The sequence below is a fragment of the Vespa crabro genome, chromosome 20 (assembly GCF_910589235.1).
Source record: "Vespa crabro chromosome 20, iyVesCrab1.2, whole genome shotgun sequence".
Classification (NCBI taxonomy): Eukaryota; Metazoa; Arthropoda; class Insecta; order Hymenoptera; family Vespidae; genus Vespa; species Vespa crabro.
The window spans coordinates 3,270,538-3,289,002 of record NC_060974.1 but is presented as its reverse complement, the minus strand read 5'-3'; the positions used below and the strand labels follow the sequence as shown (position 1 = coordinate 3,289,002).

Here is an 18,465-nt window from a genome sequence, read left to right as displayed (position 1 = left end):
GTCTCTCTCTTTATGTCGATCTCTCTTCCAACCCTCGAATACTACTACTACCCTTCTTCTGCGACGGAGTACTTCGGACTCTTTCCCTCTTTCGATCTCTCTCGTGCCGTTCTTCTTCGTAGTTCAGTAGGAAAGAGAAATTGAGCGATTCATATAAACGTGACTGCTATACTGCTGCTGCTACTATTGGGTAGGTGGGTGGTTGGGTGATAGGTGGCTGGCCACTCGTTGAATGGGGGAGGAAAAAGAGATGCTTCTCTCTCTCTCTCTCTCTCTCTCTCTCTCTCTCTCTCTCTCTCTCTCTCTCTCTCTCTTTTGCCACCAGCCATTGCTCCGCGCTCCTTTGCAAATACCAAGATTTATTTTCATATCGTGCGCGAGGACAGACTTACTCTTTTGCAGGACAGTAACCATCACTCTCCTTGCCACTTCTCCTTTCCCTATTTCGTCGATCTCTCCTTTTTTTTTCCTTTTTCTTTTTTATACACTTTCTCATTCCTGTTTGACAAATAAATGAATCTTTCTTTTTTTTTTTTTTTTTCATGAGTATTCACGCGATGATAGATAGTTATCGGATGGATCAGTAAATGAAAATTAAGATATATTTCTCTCTCTTTCTCTCTCTGAATTATCTTATAACGCATGTTTAACGATCATAACGATCGACAGATAATAGCGTTTTCACGATGTAGATTAATTCTAAAGTTCATCCTTTTTTCTTTTTCCTTTTTTTTTTTTCTTTTTCTAATATAAATTTTATATGACTTTGTGAACATGGAAAGTAATGATATAATGATAAGTATTCGCTGATGTATCGCGTAAGATAATTATGTTTTGGATCAGAGATGTAATGTACGATAAAAGAAGAAAAAGAAAAAGAAAAAGAAAATAGATTGCGACTTGTTAGAAGATAATTTAATATCGAAAGGAGAACGACGACGACGACGACGACGACGACGACGACGATCTTCTTCATGTAAACATTCGTTATATCACCCAAACATATATATACAAACGAAAGTTATAAATTCGTCTGATTCTCATGCGTTTAAATAAGTACGTCGTGTCCCTTTGATTTTATTTTACTTAACTAAACAACAACACGGAGGAGAATGAAAGAAAACAAATCTCCCTTTTCCTTTTTCTCTACTCCTACTCCCTCAGCCATTCGATCCGCGACCCCCACCTCACTCCGCCCCACCCCAAATCCTCCCCCGACAAAAGGACTACTACTCTACTAGTAATAGAGTCCTAAAACGTTCTAATAGGAAAGTCGTCGACAGAAAAGCATGTCCCATTGATTGCCACCAATGTGGCTTATAAACAAACGGGAATCGCTAGCCTAGCGAGCGATAGAGAAAGAGAGAAAGAGAGAGAGAGAGAGAGAGAGAGAGAGAGAGAGAGAGAGAGAGAGAGAGAGAGAGAGCAAAGAGTATCATCCTCGTTGCCTGTGAGAGTTTTGAACGGGGATATACAGCGATTACGCACATTTCCCAGGAGGCCAAAGCTTCAAATCGAAGCTAACAGACGCGAAACCCCTCTACCAGTTTCCTTTCTCGCATCGTCGTATTCGCACTCGCTTTACTCCCTATTCCCTCTTCCTCCTCCTCCTCCTCCTCCGTTCTCCTCGCCACCCCTTGCCGCAACCCATCAAACCACCTTCCCCTACCTCCTACTCCCCCTACCCCAATTTCCTTCTCCAGTTTATAAACGCTACTTCAAAACGAATGTACTATTGAGATGATGGAGGGAACATTCCTCTGTCATCGTGATCGTTTCTCATTATTATTTCTTCTTCATCTTTTCATACTTCGTCTACTTCTTCTTCTTCTTCTTCTTCATCATCTTCTTCTACTTCTTCTTCTTCTTCATCTTCTTTCTTTATTTTTCTTTTTATTATTCTTCCTTCTCTTCTTCCTTCTCGATCTTTTCAATATTTTATTTCGAACAATTTGATTTTCTTCGATTAAATGCCCTCTCTTTAATATTTATATTATTAATAGAGAACTTAACACGTTAGTTATCGTTATTACTTCTTTTTTTTTTTTTTTTCTTTTTTTTTTTTCAAATTTGAAAGATTCAGCGTTTAATATCTCGTATCGTGGTTAACACTTGTGAACGATTTATGTTCAGAGAGACTAAGAGCAAGAGAGAGAGAGAGAGAGAGAGAGATGGTCGGGGTGTTGGGTATTGGGTGTTGGGTGAGGGGGTGGGAGCTTCGTAAAAGAAGAAGTAGATGAACAGAAAGAGATAGAGATATGCAGAGATATAGGAGAGATACAGATATATATATATATATATATATATATATATAGAGAGAGAGAGAGAGAGAGAGAGAGAGAAAAATCGTGAGTGAGAAGGAGAAAAGAAAGAGAGAGAGAGAGAGAGGCGAAAGAACGCTCTCGACGTCGGTTTAATGCTTCGAGCTCGGTCGAGACAACCTGAGCAAACACTTTCCGCGATATTACCAGGATCGCGCGCGGCCTTCCTTCCTCTCTCAAGAGTTTGCTTCTCTCCCGCGCTTTCACTGCTATATCAACGTTTCCTACCCCCGTCAACCTTCACCTCACCTTCTTCCTTTATATATATATATATATATATTCTTTTTTTCCTTCCTCCTCCTTCTCCCTCTCTTTCTACCTTGTATAGATAATAAATACACTTGCTCGTTCATTCCGCGTACGTTATTCATCCGCATTCCGCTCATTGCATACGTTTTTTTTCCCGCTATATTCCGACGATATATTGATATATATATTGAGTTCTAATCGAGAGAGAAAGAGAGAGAGAGAGAATCCAATTTTTCTGGAAGACATAAATAATTTTATTTTATTTCTCCCTCTCTCCTTTTTTCCTCTTTTTATGAGATGTCGTTTCATCGTTTCGTCTCTAGTACTTTCGCGTGGGAACAGGTTAAAATACGTAAAATAAAAAAAAAAAATATATATATATATATATAAGTTTAACGAAAAAGAGAATCTCTTTCTTTCTCTCTCCTCCCTCCTCCTACTCTCTCTCTCTCTCTCTCTATAGAATCTCGTAAAAGAACGTTTCTATAAAATTACCATACTATAAAAAATATCTCTAAAATATATACCATATACTATATATATATATATATATACACACATACATACATACACACACATACACCATATTTAAGAAACGATAAGAAATTATCTGTGAAATTTTTAAATCGCGTATATGATGAATGGTTTAAACGAAACGATGGAGGATGATAAGTAGAAATGGGTTATAGTGATGGAGAGGTGAGGGGGGAGGATCGAGGTAACGAAAGGAGACGAGAAGTGATCGTGGACGTGCAAACGTCAAGATTTTCATGATGGGTTAGCCAAGTTAGTTATGGGGATAGCACAGTAGCACAGGTATGTAGAAGATAGTGAAAGAGAGTTGGCAAAAGCATGCCGCTGGAGGAGTCAATGTGAGATAGCGTTATGGTGATAATGGTAGATGAGTGGTAGTAGTGATGGTAATGGTGGTGGTGCTGCTGCTGGTGTAGCCTGCTGCTAGTGGTGGCAAAGTGGGGAAGAGAGAAGAGGATGGATGAATTGGGGAATGACTGGGGATAGAGGAGGGAAGAGGGATAGAGGAGGAGGGTGGCTCATCGTTGGCCTGCAATCCCGCGCGCGCTTGGCACTAGCTAATTAGCGTCTTGATTTACTTAATCCCAATTAATACCTCGGCTACCTGCAACAGCACTCGCAGTACTATATATCTCTCTGTCTATCTCTTTCTCTCATTCTCTCTCCTCTCTCTCCTCTCTCTCTCTCTCTCTCTCTCTCTCTCTCTCTATCTCTCACACTATGTTTCCCTGTGCATTAGACTGCGCACGGTTTAATTCGGCACGAACACGAGCGCGTTTCGCTCTGCAAATACCGGATTATTCACGTATGGCTGCACATCGTACGGTTAATATATCTTCTCCCATCTAAAATATATGTGTATATGTATGTGTGCATATGTATATGTATGTATATATGTATGTATATATTTCTTCAGCATAGCTTTACGATGAATCATTTACTTTTATTCGTTAATTTCCCTTAATGCAGTTATCCTGGCAAAATTTTCTCTCCCTCTCCTTCTCTCCTACCCCTTTCTCTCTCTCCCTCTCTCTCTCTCTCTCTCTCACTCTTTCTCTGTCTCTTTCTCTCTCTTTTTCTCTTATCACTGTCAGTTATCAATTCTGAGAACTGTAAATCCATTTAACCGCGTAAAATTAGTTGACCGATGCAATAAGCTTCATTCAATAATGTCATTGATATCCAAGAATATCTGACGTTGCAATAATGGTATATTATAAATCATATACTGTATCTTCCTTTGCATAAATTTTTTTAATCGTATCGGAAACTCTCTCTCTCTCTCTCTCTCTGTTCTCTCTTCTCCACCACCCACCACTCATCCTCCAACCTCCATCCCTTACGACGAATATTTGCTAACCGATAACCGAGTTTTTGATCGGTCGCAATCGCACGTTCTCTCTCTCTCTCTCTCTCTCTCTCGCACGCGCTCAGTCTACGTTATAAAACGAATCGTTATTCGTGAATTTCGAAACGTTGCCGATGAAACGACGGTCGTGGTCCACTCCGCGTGATGTATATTTGCGTTGTGCAAATAACATCGGAACTGGCGAGCTGGAGGTGGGTGGGGTGAGAGGAAGAAAGGGTAGTGAACAAAAAAAAAAATAAAATGCGTACGTTCGATTCTCACGGCAGTTAATGTCGAAAGGACGAGGAGACAGGCGTAGAAGAGAGAGAGAGAGAGAGAGAGAGAGAGAGAGAGAGAGAGAGAGAGAGAGAGAGAGAGAGAGAGAGAGAGAGAGAGACACAATGATTATATCGATGTTCGCAGTTTACCATATCTCTCTGTTTGATATACAGAAAACAATATATAGGATCGGCCAAAAATGAAAATAATTTCTCTCTCTGTTTTATTGTTCCTTTTTTTTTCTTTTTTTTTTTTTTTTTTGGTCTAAATTATATTATAAATTACGAGCTGTACTTAAAAAGGAAAACAAGAAACTTCGAAAGAAAGGAAAGCTTGAGAATTTATGGATTAATAAGTTACATTTATGGATTGCCTGGTACTGACGAAAATACGATCTTGTAAAAGATCATTTTTGAAATCGCAATGTGGATCACTGCGTTCGAAACGATCGCAGGATTCCAAAAGATTTTCGATCATTTTGTGGTTTAGTTCCATCGACGATTGTTTTCTCAGTCGCGCTAATCGAGTTCTCTTCCCTTGATATCGCTTCTCTCCTCTCCTTTCTCCTCCTCTCCTCTGGCACCACCCCTCTTCAATTGACAGATGTTGTTTGCACAACAAGCAGAGACAAGAGAATCCGGCGTGGCGCAAGTTGATCGGTCCAAGAGCACCACCGGTAGAGGAACCCTTATTTACTGGGGGAAAGGGGAAGAGGATGGACGGGTAACGAGGGTTGGGGGTTGGTGTCCCGTTCTCAATGCTTACAACCGAGAAATCAATGATCACATAGGTGACCTATCCGTAAATTGAGATATAACATAACTACGAACTGTTAATTAGGATGGTCTTATCGATAATTCATCCTTTGATTATTACCGTATATATGTGTATATATATATATATATATATATATATATATATATATGTACACATATATATATTTTTTTTTAAATAATTAACACGCTCAATTAATCAACCATGATAATGTATATACGAATTAATCTTTAGTGATTAATCGTAAATCCCTTGGCTATTATATCCCAAGTAAATTTTATTTTGTCAAATTAAAAAATGATAAAATGAAAATAACCTTTAGACGTCCATTTTGTTTTTATAGTCATGATCATAACCTAAAGATTATTTTATCATTGATTATTATTATTATTATTGTTGTTGTTGTTGTTGTTGTTGTTATAATTGAATATAATATTACATTGGATCCTCCTCGACATCCTATTTTCATTTCTATCGATGCGTCGCTCAGGCAGCGCTTTGGCCGTGTCGATTCGGAGAAGAATACCTGGCCTGCCTGGGCGTGTTTGCTTTTAATCATTTTTGCTGGAGCCTGGCGAAACGTAAATCTCATAAATACATAAATACAAAAACGGTATAGCCTCCGGCGAATCAGCGACGTTAGCACGATCCTCTTCCTCCTCATCCTCCTTTACCTCCTTCACCTCCTTCTCCTCCTCGTCCAACTCTACCACTTCCTCCTGTATTTCAACCGTCCAATCCACAAAATCCAAATCCCAACCCCAACCCTTAACACCCGGTATATATAGAGTGCCTCCTTCAAACGACCCCCTGTTTTCCTTGTATATCGAGAGGGTTGCGATTTATCAACGTGTAATATATAAAAAGAGCGATCATTGATTTGTAATATCTGGTGTAAGTTAAATTCTACGATTTAATGAATAAAAATGAATTTTCTTCTTTTTTTTTTTTGTCCCTTATATACTCTATTCAATAAAAGATTTACATTGTGAAGTATTAATAGGGACATTTTGAACTATTGTCAATTGCTCCAGTAATTCAACGAAATATTAATTTGTTGTGTCATTGTCGCCTTTTATACACGCGCATATACATACGTACGTACATGTATGATCGGATAATACATATAGGATTGAGGAGGGGGATGGATATTCTACAGACAATGATCAAAGAGAATATTTCATAAGCGAGATCAACAGAGAAGTCGATTTCTCACGGAGTACTAGAAACGTTTGGTTATTATCCTCCGGAACCTTTCTCCCTCCATTTCACCCTTATCCTCCATATCCTCCTCCTTCTCCTTCTCTTCCTTCACTCTCCTCTCTCTCCCTCCTCCATCAATGCATTCTAACCACTCATTCCTAATCGTTGGTCAGGTTGGTATTTCTCTGACGTTCGTGTTAATTGTCTTCGACTTGCATTTGCAAGTGGAATCGATTGATATTCTCCTTCTCTTTTATTGTTGTGCACCTGTGGGGCGTAATGCATACTAGATTAACTTTGAGCTCAATTAAAACAATTGACATGTGCATTGTATGATTCATGAATATTTTTTTTTTTTTTTTTTTTTTTTCCTTTTATTGTTTGGATCATTTGATTTTCTGATCGTGATCGTGATCAATTATTGTAACAAAAATATCGATTAAAAAGATTCGTTAAAAAGAAAAAATTGATATCGACAAATTATTCTGTCTTAGTAGATCGATCGAAAGATTGATTAATTATTATAGTAAAGATTATGTCATTGATTTGTGTTCGAGGTTCTACAATTTTTCTACGAAAACTTGATAAACAACGACGACACAGATCTTACCTTAAATACGCAAATCCATCTTCAATTCTAAAACTTGAAATTATTATTATTATTATTATTATTATTATTATTATTATTATTATTATAAAATATGGAAAAGGGGTGGGAAGAACGAAAGGATATAAAAGTACATTGATAGTAACGTTACGAAGATAATGAAAAAAAGAAAAAAGAAAGAAAAAAAAAGAAACAGAAAAAGAAAAAAAGAAGAATTGTATCGGGTTAACGACAATGAACGAAGACGAGCGTATAATCAGAGTCAAAGAGGTAAAACTGAATTAGAGATAAGTGGAACGTTAAAAGAGAGAAAAGAGATAGATAGTTAAAGAGAGAGAGAGAGAGAGAGTGATGCTGGGTGAGATGGGAGTGCACTGGTGGAATGAGGGAGTAACAGACAAGCAGATCCAGAATGATGACGAGAAGGGGTTAGGTGTGGGGTTGGTTTGGGGTTCGGAGACAAGAGTGGGGGAGAGTGGTTTAACCTCTTCTCTAAGGTTAGTGGTGCCCTTTGTGAAACATTTAAAGTGCGTCCCCTTGGTCCTCTCGCTCGGCAGCAAGCCGGCTTAATTAGCGCTTGGATAATATGTCTCTCTTACTCGTTGGTTACATTCTCTTTCTCTTTCTTTCTATTTTATTGTATTTTCTTTTTTCTTATTTCTTTTTTTTCCCCGTGATTTATCCATTCGAACTCTGCGAACTATGCCTATATACTTGCTCGTAGTATATATATATATATACATGCAAATATGCAGAGAGAGAGAGAGAGAGAGAGAGAGAGGGAGAGGGAGAGAGAGATGTGTGTGTAAGTGTGTGTGTGTGTGTTTCTCTCATCTTTCGAACTGAGGCTTTTGTTTCGCGGCTTTCGACCGTGAGGTAATTCCTCTAGTGAGAGAGAAAGAGAGAGAGAAAGGAGAGAGAAGGTGTGCTCTGCGGTAGTAATGTCGACCCTTTTCTTCCCACCCCTAACCCTCTACCTACCATCCCTCTCTATCCTCCCCCTCCCCCATTTGATCCGTGCTCCCTTTTCTTCTCTCTCTTGGGCATTGCTATTCCTCTTTCTCTCTTTCTCCCATTCTTTGTCACTCTTCTCCAACCTCTTCCTCCTCCTCCTCCTCCTTCTCCTCCTCCTCCTCCTCATCGTACTTTGTATAATTTTGTTCCGCTTTACGCATACCGATTTAAAATAATCTCTTTGTCGAAATATCTACTCAACGTGGGCGACAGAAAAGCGCCCTTACCGAAAGCACATTTCTGTCCTTTCGTCTTGCTTTTCATTCGGCAACAAACACTCTTTCTTTCTTTCTTTCATTATTTCTTTCTTTTCTTTCGTTCTTTTTTTCTTTTTATCCCTGTTTTATCCATACATCGTACATTGTTGTTAGCCAACTTATTAAGTGATACATGATGATAATAACGTCGTAAGAATATAATATCTTTATTAAATATTTGAACGACAATTTCTCTCTGATTTCCTTTCTTTGTTTCAACAAAACAAAACAAAACCATCACCCCTTATTCTTTTTTTTTTTTTTTTTTTCTTGTCTTTTACATTTTCTTTTACTTTCTCTTGATCTTCATTTTCATTTATTTTCGTATTATTTCTCACATAGTAATAGTGCGTCTCACTTCTCGACGTATTTTTCATATATATAATGTCGGGATAAAATTTTAATTGATAAGTATCAAAACAAAAATATTATTTTTATAACGATTTTCATCGTAAAATGGGCCAAACCCTTGCAAACTGTATAAAAGTAGTTAAAGAGCACATACATACATACATACATACACACACAGAGAGAGAGAGAGATAGACAGACATATACATATACTATACATAGAGACGAGGAAGCAGACAATTCGTTCTCCATTAAATCTGTCAGATCTTCCGAATCATAGGGAATCGCATTAATAATTATTGTTCCCTCGTAATTAGCAATGACACATTGGCGGATGAAATGGCTGGAAGATAGTTAGGAATGGGATCATCATACAAAGAGAGAGAGAGAGAGAGAGAGAGAGAGAGAGAATGGTGGGAGTTGAGGTGGAGAGTGAGATTATGGATGGATGGGTGAGATTCAAATGCCATAGGAAGAGTCGTCACAGGGATTACAGGCATGTCGATTGTTAATACTCTGAGTTAGAATCCTCTCTCTCTCTCTCTCTCTCTCTCTCTGTGTCTTTGTCTTTCTGTCTTTCTGTCTCTATCTCTCTCTTTCAACATATCCCAAGGTATACTATATATATATATATATATATATATATATATATATATATATATATACATATATAAACTGTACAACGCATATGATATATACTGTGACTGATTGACAGTGTTATTCCCAAGAGTGAGAGGATAATTTAGTAGGTTGCCTCGTTCGTTTCATGTGCGACCGATAATCCGTTTCAAAATTGGCCGTCGATTTTTGATCAAGGATAAGCGGGTTGAGGAATGTGAACACGAGAGTGGGGTTGAATTGGAGAAGGGATGGGGTTGGTGTAGAGGACGGATTTTCAATTTTTTAAAGGCCGCATATACAATAGTATATATTCCCATAGCTAATTCCATTATATCAGTTAAATAGAAAAGAGTTAGAGATAGTGATAGAACAGAATATGATAAGTAACAGAACATCTCTCTCTCTCTCTCTCTCTCTCTCTCTTTTTCTCACTGTATGTGTGTGTGTGTGTGAGAGAGAGAAAGAGAGAGTCATTAGAATTCTTTCTTTCACTGTGTAATGATCATCACCAAACCAAATTTTGTATTCCTTCGAAGATGTAATCCTGAACGTTTATATTTTTTTTTCTTTCCTTTTTTCTTGTTTCTTTATTTTCTTTTTTTTTTTTTTTGTTACCCCTTCCAATCAGTAAGACGATTCTCTCTCTGTTTCTCTTTCTTTCTCTTTTTTTCTCTGTTACTCTATCTCTCTCTCTCTCTCTCTCTCTCTCTCTGTTTCTTTTTTCTCTCTTTCTTTCCCTCTGACCGAACGGAAGAACTTTTTAATTGGGCACCCTTAATTAGTTAGTTAACCAGCGAAGTCTCGGTAATTATTCTGTTTCTCGCTCTCGGGTATCGTGCGGTTACTTTTCTCTACCTACCTACCTACCCCTCCAGCCCCCAAAACCAAACTCCCAATCTCCCCCCTCGCCCAACTCTCCAAACCACCTTTCCAACCCTCATCTTCCTCGTTTCCATCCTTTATACATACATACGTTATATACATTCACAGAGATACATACACATTTTACAGTTTCTTTCTCTCTTCTTCTTGCTGCACTCTTTACTCTTTCCCTTCTCTCCCCTTCCCCCCTCTCTCTGTCCTTCTCCCCTTCTCTCTCTCTTTCTCTCTTTCTCTCTCTCTCTCTCTCTCTTTCTCCTTCTCTCTTTTTTCTCTCTCTGTTTTCCTCCCTTACTCCAGTTTCTACCCACCCTGCTGCAGTATGCCGACGATGATTAGCGATATTTACTCAACTTTATGGCGAATGAATGCGAAGATACGAGCAAAGAAACGCATTAGACTCGATTCCTGTGCTGACACGGCTTTTCTAATAGTCTATATTGATCGTCGGACCATATATATATATATATATATAAAAAAAATAAATAAATAAATAAAATAAAATAAAATAAAGATAATTTTTTTTGCGTGCTCTATTTAAAAAAAAAAAAAAAAAGAAAGGAAAATGTAGGATCCTTCTTGTATATAAAAACTACGACAGATAGGAACAAATACAAACAAAAAATAAAAAATTATAAATGAATGATAAAAAAATATTTTCAATTTTGCACATGATCCATTAATTGAGGATATATAATATTATGATGCGTCGAGGTATCTGCGTGAAACATAAATTTCGTCTTTAAAAAAAAAAAAAAAAAAGAAATAAAAAATAAAAAAAAAGAAACCCTTAACATGTATTATTAAAAGAAAATAATATTTTATATATATATATATATATATATATAAATAAATACAATACAACTATGCTATAGTATACAATAATATAATTGTACAATGCATTTCATTTATTATTTAGTTATTTATTTATTCTTTTCTTTTTTTTTTTTTTCCAGAAGGTGGCAGACAAATTGGACCTCATGCCTGTGCAATTTGTCAGAATGTGGTAGAGGGAAATGCTCAGAGTCGTGCATTACCACGCAGTCAAGCATCCCAATATGGTTTAAGGGAGGATCAAGTAGCACCAGGGGCACGAGTTTGCAACACCTGCAGGTGCAAAGCCGTACGAGGACGTTACACAGCCTGTCCCCTACCGGGTTGTCCTAATCTCAATAATACCAGTTCCAAGACACGAGTGAAACGATTACGTGCACTACCAGCCAAATGGCTAGATTTGCCATCTGAAATTAGAGAACCCATTATTCAAGAATTTCGTGAGTCAATAAAAAAATATATTCAAATAGTATTGTTTGTTACTCCTGTAATATCTTTCTTCTTTTTTTTTTTTCTTTTTATTTTTTTTTTGCTCTTATATTTTTTTCTTCGTCGTTAACGATATTAGTAGGAAGAAAAAAAAATGTTCTCTTAAATTTTATCTAATATTTCTAATTTTTCTTTTTGTTTTTTTTTTTTTTTTGTTTTTTCTTTTTATATATATAGAAATACCCAACAGTGCTACCAAGTGTTGTTCGGCCTGTTTCAATCGGATATCACGACGTTTGGCGCCGCATTTGGCAGGTGGTACGGAAATCTCCGAAGACGGGACCGATTCGTTGGCAAGACAATGGACGGATGAGGAATTGGATCAATTGAAGAGAGCTTTACGCGAACACGGTACTAATTGGCCAAAGGTGGCCGAACTAATCCCTGGAAAGACGAATCATCAATGCAAAAATTATTATTTTGCGTATCGGAAAAAGTTGAGCTTGGATCAGGTTGTAGCCGAATATTATCAATCATTGGGCGAAGAACGAAGACCATGTTTGACCGATGAGGAAGAAAGTGGTAGCAGTACGAGTAGTTGCGATGAATTAGCCGTAAATATATATATTTACATATACACACACACATATATATATATATATCAAATATATCAAAATTTTTTTTTTTTTATAAATGTAATCGATAATATGAGATGATATGATTAAGAAAAGAAAAAAAAGGAATAAGATGACAAAGATATATGAAATACTTTGTCTTTTCTTTTTCAATATTTCTCTTTTAGGTACATGATTCAAGTGACACGGCAAGTGCTGGTAGTCCGGCTAATAATATATCAGGCAATACAACCGCACAAACAACATCCTCGGCATCAACCTCATTACCGATAGCCTTTACAAGAACAACGGATTCAAAAATTAGTGACAAACTCGCAGATATAGCAGTTGTTTCTTTGGTACCACCAGTTAGCATTGGATCATCTCAACAACAATCCTCGATCAGTGGTGGTGGTGGTAATGGTACTATCGTATCGGCGGGCAATAGAGAAGATTACGATAGTTCTGCCACGGTAAGATGACGCTGAAGTATTAGAAAAATTTTTCAAAAAAAAAAATAGTATGAATTAATGAATGATTAACATGTGCTTTAATTGTTTTTTTTTTTTAATATAAAATTATAAAATGAGCTTTGCGATAGTTTCCATGAAACGTTTATCTCATTGATATAGTATTTCTTATCGGTTGATATTATCCTTAGCTATTTGATTTTGCTAATGTACAGGGTTGATCCAAAAGTTCCTGTAATTAATGAAGACTTCCAGTTTTACAATTTTTAAATCAAAAAAAAAAGAAAAAAAGAAAGAAAAAAAGAAAGAAAAAAAGAAAATTTGGCCAAATAGATAATAGTCTCGAAATAGAGTAATTAATTTTTAATATTATTATTAATATTATTATTATTAGAAACTTTTGGTCCATTCCGTGTATATATATATATCTTGGATACGAAATTATCTTTTATCATGATAGGGCCGTCTGATAGAGGTTCGGTGATTGTTCCAGGAGACGGCGGACGAAGGTCAGGGAGGTGCTGATTTGGACAATAACAGTGTTGTAGTGACACTTACTACTGCCAGCAATGCCAATTCTTCATTGCAAGAACATCCGCAGGCACCACCCGTCGTCCATTCGCCACCTTCAACTACGAGTAACAATCCATTAACTGTGAAAGATCTCATGTTAGGCGTCATTGAGATGCAATTAAAACGAAATCCCAATAGTCCAGCCGGTACTGGCGGTTTATCCGTACCCGTTAATTCCGGTACACCAACGATATCGAGCATATTAAAAACGGATCATCGGAATGACATTACCTTTGTACGCGAATACAAGCCATCGTCGAGTATCGCAAGTACTGCCATGTCGAACAGAGACTCTAATTTAGCGACACTTTCCGTTGTTTCGAGTCATCACAGTCATCGTTCAGCACCCAGTCCTCAACAAATCAGTAAGTTCAATCTAATTAACTGTATATTATTATATAATTATAATATTTGAGATAAAATTTAAATCAAATTATTCATATATCTTTGTTTATAGGTCAAATGCAAGCAACTATTACTCCTTGTCCTCCAACGACGCTTAGTAATCAAAGTTCATCGTCAGATATGTTACCTAAGGAAGGCCTAGTCGTGATGCAGGTACAACAGGCATTACGTGAGACCGAAGGTACTCTAGATTTGAGTATTAAAAAGCCAAGACAACAGCAAGAATATAATCACTCGATGCAATCTATTCACAAACCATCTACGGTAACTCTTTATCGTTCTGAACCACCACCGGGTGCTTATTATCATCCTCATGCTCATCCCGAACAAGGACGCGGAGCTAAGAGCCCATTGATTTATGCTTCGTCGCCAAGACCTCAAGCTCCATTAACACCGAAGATGAATAAAGTATCTGTACCGCCGCCTCATCCGAAATTGTCACCAAAGTTAAGTAGCATCGGTACGGCCACTCACAAAGGTGGATCCATAACTCACGGTACACCAGTTTCGAGTGCTCGTTACGAAGGTTTGCTCAGACAAATGACACCACCTGGTAATCCAAGTAGCGGCGTCGGTACTACGAGCGGACCTACCGTTGGTAGTTCGGTAAATACATCGGGAAATCAAGGTCCGAAAGAACCTGGCTCAATAACCCAGGGTACGCCTGTTCATCCATTCACTGTAGAAAAACGTCCGCCTATGTATGACTACCGTACAATTCGACACTCACCCGTAACGACTGGTAACGTTCCTGGACAAGGTCAAGGCCAATCGGTTACAGCCGCTGTAGTGGTCACTCATAGCAATCAATATAATTCGTATTCGAATCGACCACCGCCTAGCTACACGATGGAACAACAATTGTCCTCGAGACAGATTATAATGAACGATTATATAACTAGCCAACAAATGCACGCTCGTAGCCGTGGCAGCGGTGGTACCTCGGAAACCGCTCCTAAAAATGAAGCACCCTCGACCCTTTATTATACCGGTACTCCACCACCTCAAACGCACACACAACCTCGCCAAGGAGTTATACAAAGGCATAATCCGCAAAAACAAATGCATTATCCACCTCCGCCACCAGGATTAGAGGCCTTCTCCAGTCTGGTAGATGTCGCGGTGCAACAACCGAGTCTTCCAGTTCCTCATCCCCACAGTCACCCTGCCTCAAGCAGTGGTGGCCACGAAGGATTAGGAAAAACGATGGCGGATAGATTGCTAGCCGACCGTTACGTAGATAACAATAGAGCGTTCCGCGAGCAAGAGATACGTTTGCAAGAACACCGTTTGGCTATGCAACAGCAACAGGCTGAACATAGAATGGTCGTTGCACATCATCATCAGCGTGACAGAGAAAGAGAACGTGATTTGGTACATTTGCGCGAGAAGGAAGAGCATAGGTTGCAAAGGGAAAAGGAGTATCAACAATTGGAACATCGTTTGGCTGTTCAGCAACATCATCAGCGTGAGAAAGAGATTCAACAGCAGGAACACCGTTTGGCACAGCAACGAGAGAAGGACATACAGCACGTTGATCATAGACTTTCGGCACAACAAAGGGAGAAAGAGATACAACATGCAGAGCATCGTATAACGGTTCATCAGCAAAGAGAGAAGGAGATTCATCAGCAGATGGCAGCGGCTGCGGCTCAACGAGAGAAAGAGCATCAGGAACATCGTCTTAATGTGCAGCAACGAGAAAAGGAGATACAACAACAGCAAGAGCAAAGGCTCGCGATGCAGCAACAACGAGAGAAGGAAATTCAACAGCAACAGCAACAACACGCGGAACATCGCTTAGCTATGCAACAACAAAGAGAACGAGATTTGGCTCATTTGCATCAGCAACAGCAACAGCAGCAACATATACAACAGCACATTCAACAACAGCACCGCATGGAAGCCGAGAGACGGCATATGGCGCAATTGTATCGCGACCAACAGCAACAGCAACAACAGCAATTGGACAGAGAATCCTCGAGATTACTAAGCAGTGGATTTTCTCAATCTTCGAGACTTCAACAACCACAGCAACCGCAGGCCCAACAACAGTCGCAATCGTCGTCTCGTCAAAATCAATCTTCGAGTCAGCAGCAAAATGAAACCTCGTCAACTTTGACAGCAGCTAGCTTGATAGATGCCATTATAACACATCAGATTAATCAAAGCGTAGAAAACGCTGGAGGTAGTGCAGCATCGAATAATCAACCTACGCGACCAGGCGATCGACTGTTCCAAGTAAGATAATAATAAAGATATAAAATAATAATATATACAGAATTAACTCTTTATTATCCCTTACGGTGTTACGTCGGGGATAATTTTCGTTAAATATCTACAACTAGAGAAACAAATATTTTCTAGGAATTCCATTTGGACACACCGGCAGAACCTAATGGTATGGTACACAGTCCAGCCGGAGAAGGAAGAGGTAACAGTGGAGCAGGTGGTGGGAGTGGCAATGGTAGTGGAAACAAGGCTATTACTCTAGGGGAACACGTCGATCACATTGTAACTAAGGATTATGGGCCTCCCCATTCGTCGTATAGATCTTATACCGGGTAAGAATCTTCTTTCGAAGAAAATTCCTCGAGTATAATTGGAAAAAAAAAAAACAAATAAATTTGTAAGCAAACATAAAAAAAAAAAAATAAAATAATAATAATAATAAAATAAATAAAAAAAAACTAGTAGAGTCTCTGTACGGTTTCCCTCGTACGATAGATATCAGATTTCGGAGGAACAATGGAAAAGGCGGAAAGGAAACGAAGCGGACTCTGTGAAGGCCAGTGACGACCGACAGATAATCCGAGTTGCTCAACAACAGTCGCAGCAGCAACAGCAACAGCAACAACAGCAACAGCAGCAACAACAACAACAACAACAACAGCAGCAGCAGCAGCAGCAACATCAGCAATCCTCATCCTCGGTTGGGAAACAACAGTTCCATTCCGTCGAACCGGTATCTCCTCCAGAAGCTAACACTAATCATTACGGGCGTCGCTTCTACGAAACGAGCACTGCCACCTCGACTTCCGGGACACCCTCTAACAAGCCACATCTATCACCACTGGATTATGTTAAGAATAAAATCGTAGAGGTTATGCGTACGTCCGAAGATGATAAAGCTGGATCAGCAGGAGGAGGAGGAGGAGTAGGAGGAGGAGGAGGAGGAGAAAGAGAAAGAAACGGAGGAGGAAGTGGTGCCAGTTCGGGTGGTGCCGTTGTTGCTGCTGGAGGTTCCACCGTTGGTAGTGGTGGCGGTGGTGGTGGCGGTGGTGGTGGTGGTACTGGTGGTATAGTAGTAGGTGGTACTCCTGGAGGAGGTGTTAATACCGGCGCTGCTGGTGGTGGTGGTAGTAACAGTGGTAATAGTGCCAGTGGTAGTGTCGTTACTGGTAATAACCCTGGTTCTGGTCCTGGTAATTCATCGTCCGTTGAAAAAGATGAAAAATCAAATATGAACGTCGATAGTCCCGTTAACAGCGAAATGATTGTCGACGATACATCCAAACAAGCTCAACAACAATCTGCTAACCAAGCTACCCCAGCTCCACCAGCTCCCACTACTACTTTTTATCCGTTCAGTGCACTAGGTGTACACACAGGACCACCTCCGGCGCCTCCACCTCCCACCTCGGTATCAGCTGCCGTTTCTAAATCCGAACAGATGCAACCGGAACCAGCACCTTTGCTTTCCGCTCAATACGAGCCATTATCGGACGAGGATTGATAGTCTGTTGATCCTTTAATTAAGGGCAAGTCGAAGCGCCATGACGCGTTTATTAGGATATTTCAACAGTGTCGTACGTTTCGACGAGTACGAATTGGATAGTAAAAAAAGAAACAGGTGTTGATAACTGAGATATATATATATATATATATATATATATATATATATATATATTATAAATAAATGAATAAATAAATATATATATATACACACACACATTGTCGGACGATAGACGTTACGTCTTTTTCTTCTTAATTTTTTATTTGTTTCTTTCCTTATCTTTTTTTTTTTCCTTTTTTTTCTCTCCTTTTAAATCTACTTCCATTCTCAAAATCACGCGTGATATGTCTCATTCAATGACTATCCTTCTTTTTGTTTTCACTTCTTATTTCCCCCCCCTCTCTTTCTTCCTGTCTTGATTTTTATCTTCATTTCACCTAATCTTAATTTTTTCATTCTTCTTCTTCTTCTTCTTCTTCTTTCATTCATTCTTTCTTTATTTTTTCCTTTTTTAAATACGCATCTCAAATGTGTATACTTTGTAGTGAAATGACAAATCCAGGGGCGCCTTTTAAATCTGGGTAAGAAACTCTCAGACGTGTCATTTTTTATAAATTCTATTAAGTTGTATTATTGTAATTTCTTTTTTTTTTTTTTTTTTTTTTTTTTTTCTTTTAATTCGAATGTCATCATTCCCTGCGGGAGTCTGGTCCACTGGTGCTATCACTGTTGCTGTTGCTGCTGTTGTTGTTGCTGGTGGTCGCAAATACTCAAAAAAATAGTGAACGTTTCTTTCTTTTTTTTTATTCTTGATTTTTCTCCATTTCTTTTTCTTAACATACGTCCATCCTCATTCTTTCCACTTTACCCACCCTCACACACACACACACATCTATCTTCTCTCCACACGATTTCGTTTTACGTCTCTTTGTTATATCAAAAAATATATCATTTGTCGAAAGATCTCG

General features: G+C 38.6%; 1 protein-coding gene across 9 annotated transcripts in view; it reads left to right on the top strand.

Moving 5' to 3' along the window:
* Positions 1 to 18,177, top strand: part of LOC124430997 (protein split ends) — a 70,543-nt gene extending 52,366 nt beyond the window's left edge. For 7 of the 9 annotated variants that reach the window (XM_046978328.1, XM_046978329.1, XM_046978326.1 and 4 more), the window contains 7 exons: positions 11,393 to 11,710; positions 11,937 to 12,313; positions 12,502 to 12,786; positions 13,277 to 13,721; positions 13,814 to 16,002; positions 16,129 to 16,325; positions 16,489 to 18,177. In XM_046978328.1, the coding sequence (XP_046834284.1) occupies positions 11,393 to 11,710; positions 11,937 to 12,313; positions 12,502 to 12,786; positions 13,277 to 13,721; positions 13,814 to 16,002; positions 16,129 to 16,325; positions 16,489 to 17,497 (4,820 nt within the window). In that variant the 3' untranslated portion in view covers positions 17,498 to 18,177. The remainder of the gene's footprint in view (positions 1 to 11,392; positions 11,711 to 11,936; positions 12,314 to 12,501; positions 12,787 to 13,276; positions 13,722 to 13,813; positions 16,003 to 16,128; positions 16,326 to 16,488) is intronic. The other 2 variants (XM_046978331.1, XM_046978330.1) reach the window with 2 other exon arrangements.
* The last annotated feature ends 288 nt before the right edge of the window (positions 18,178 to 18,465 follow it).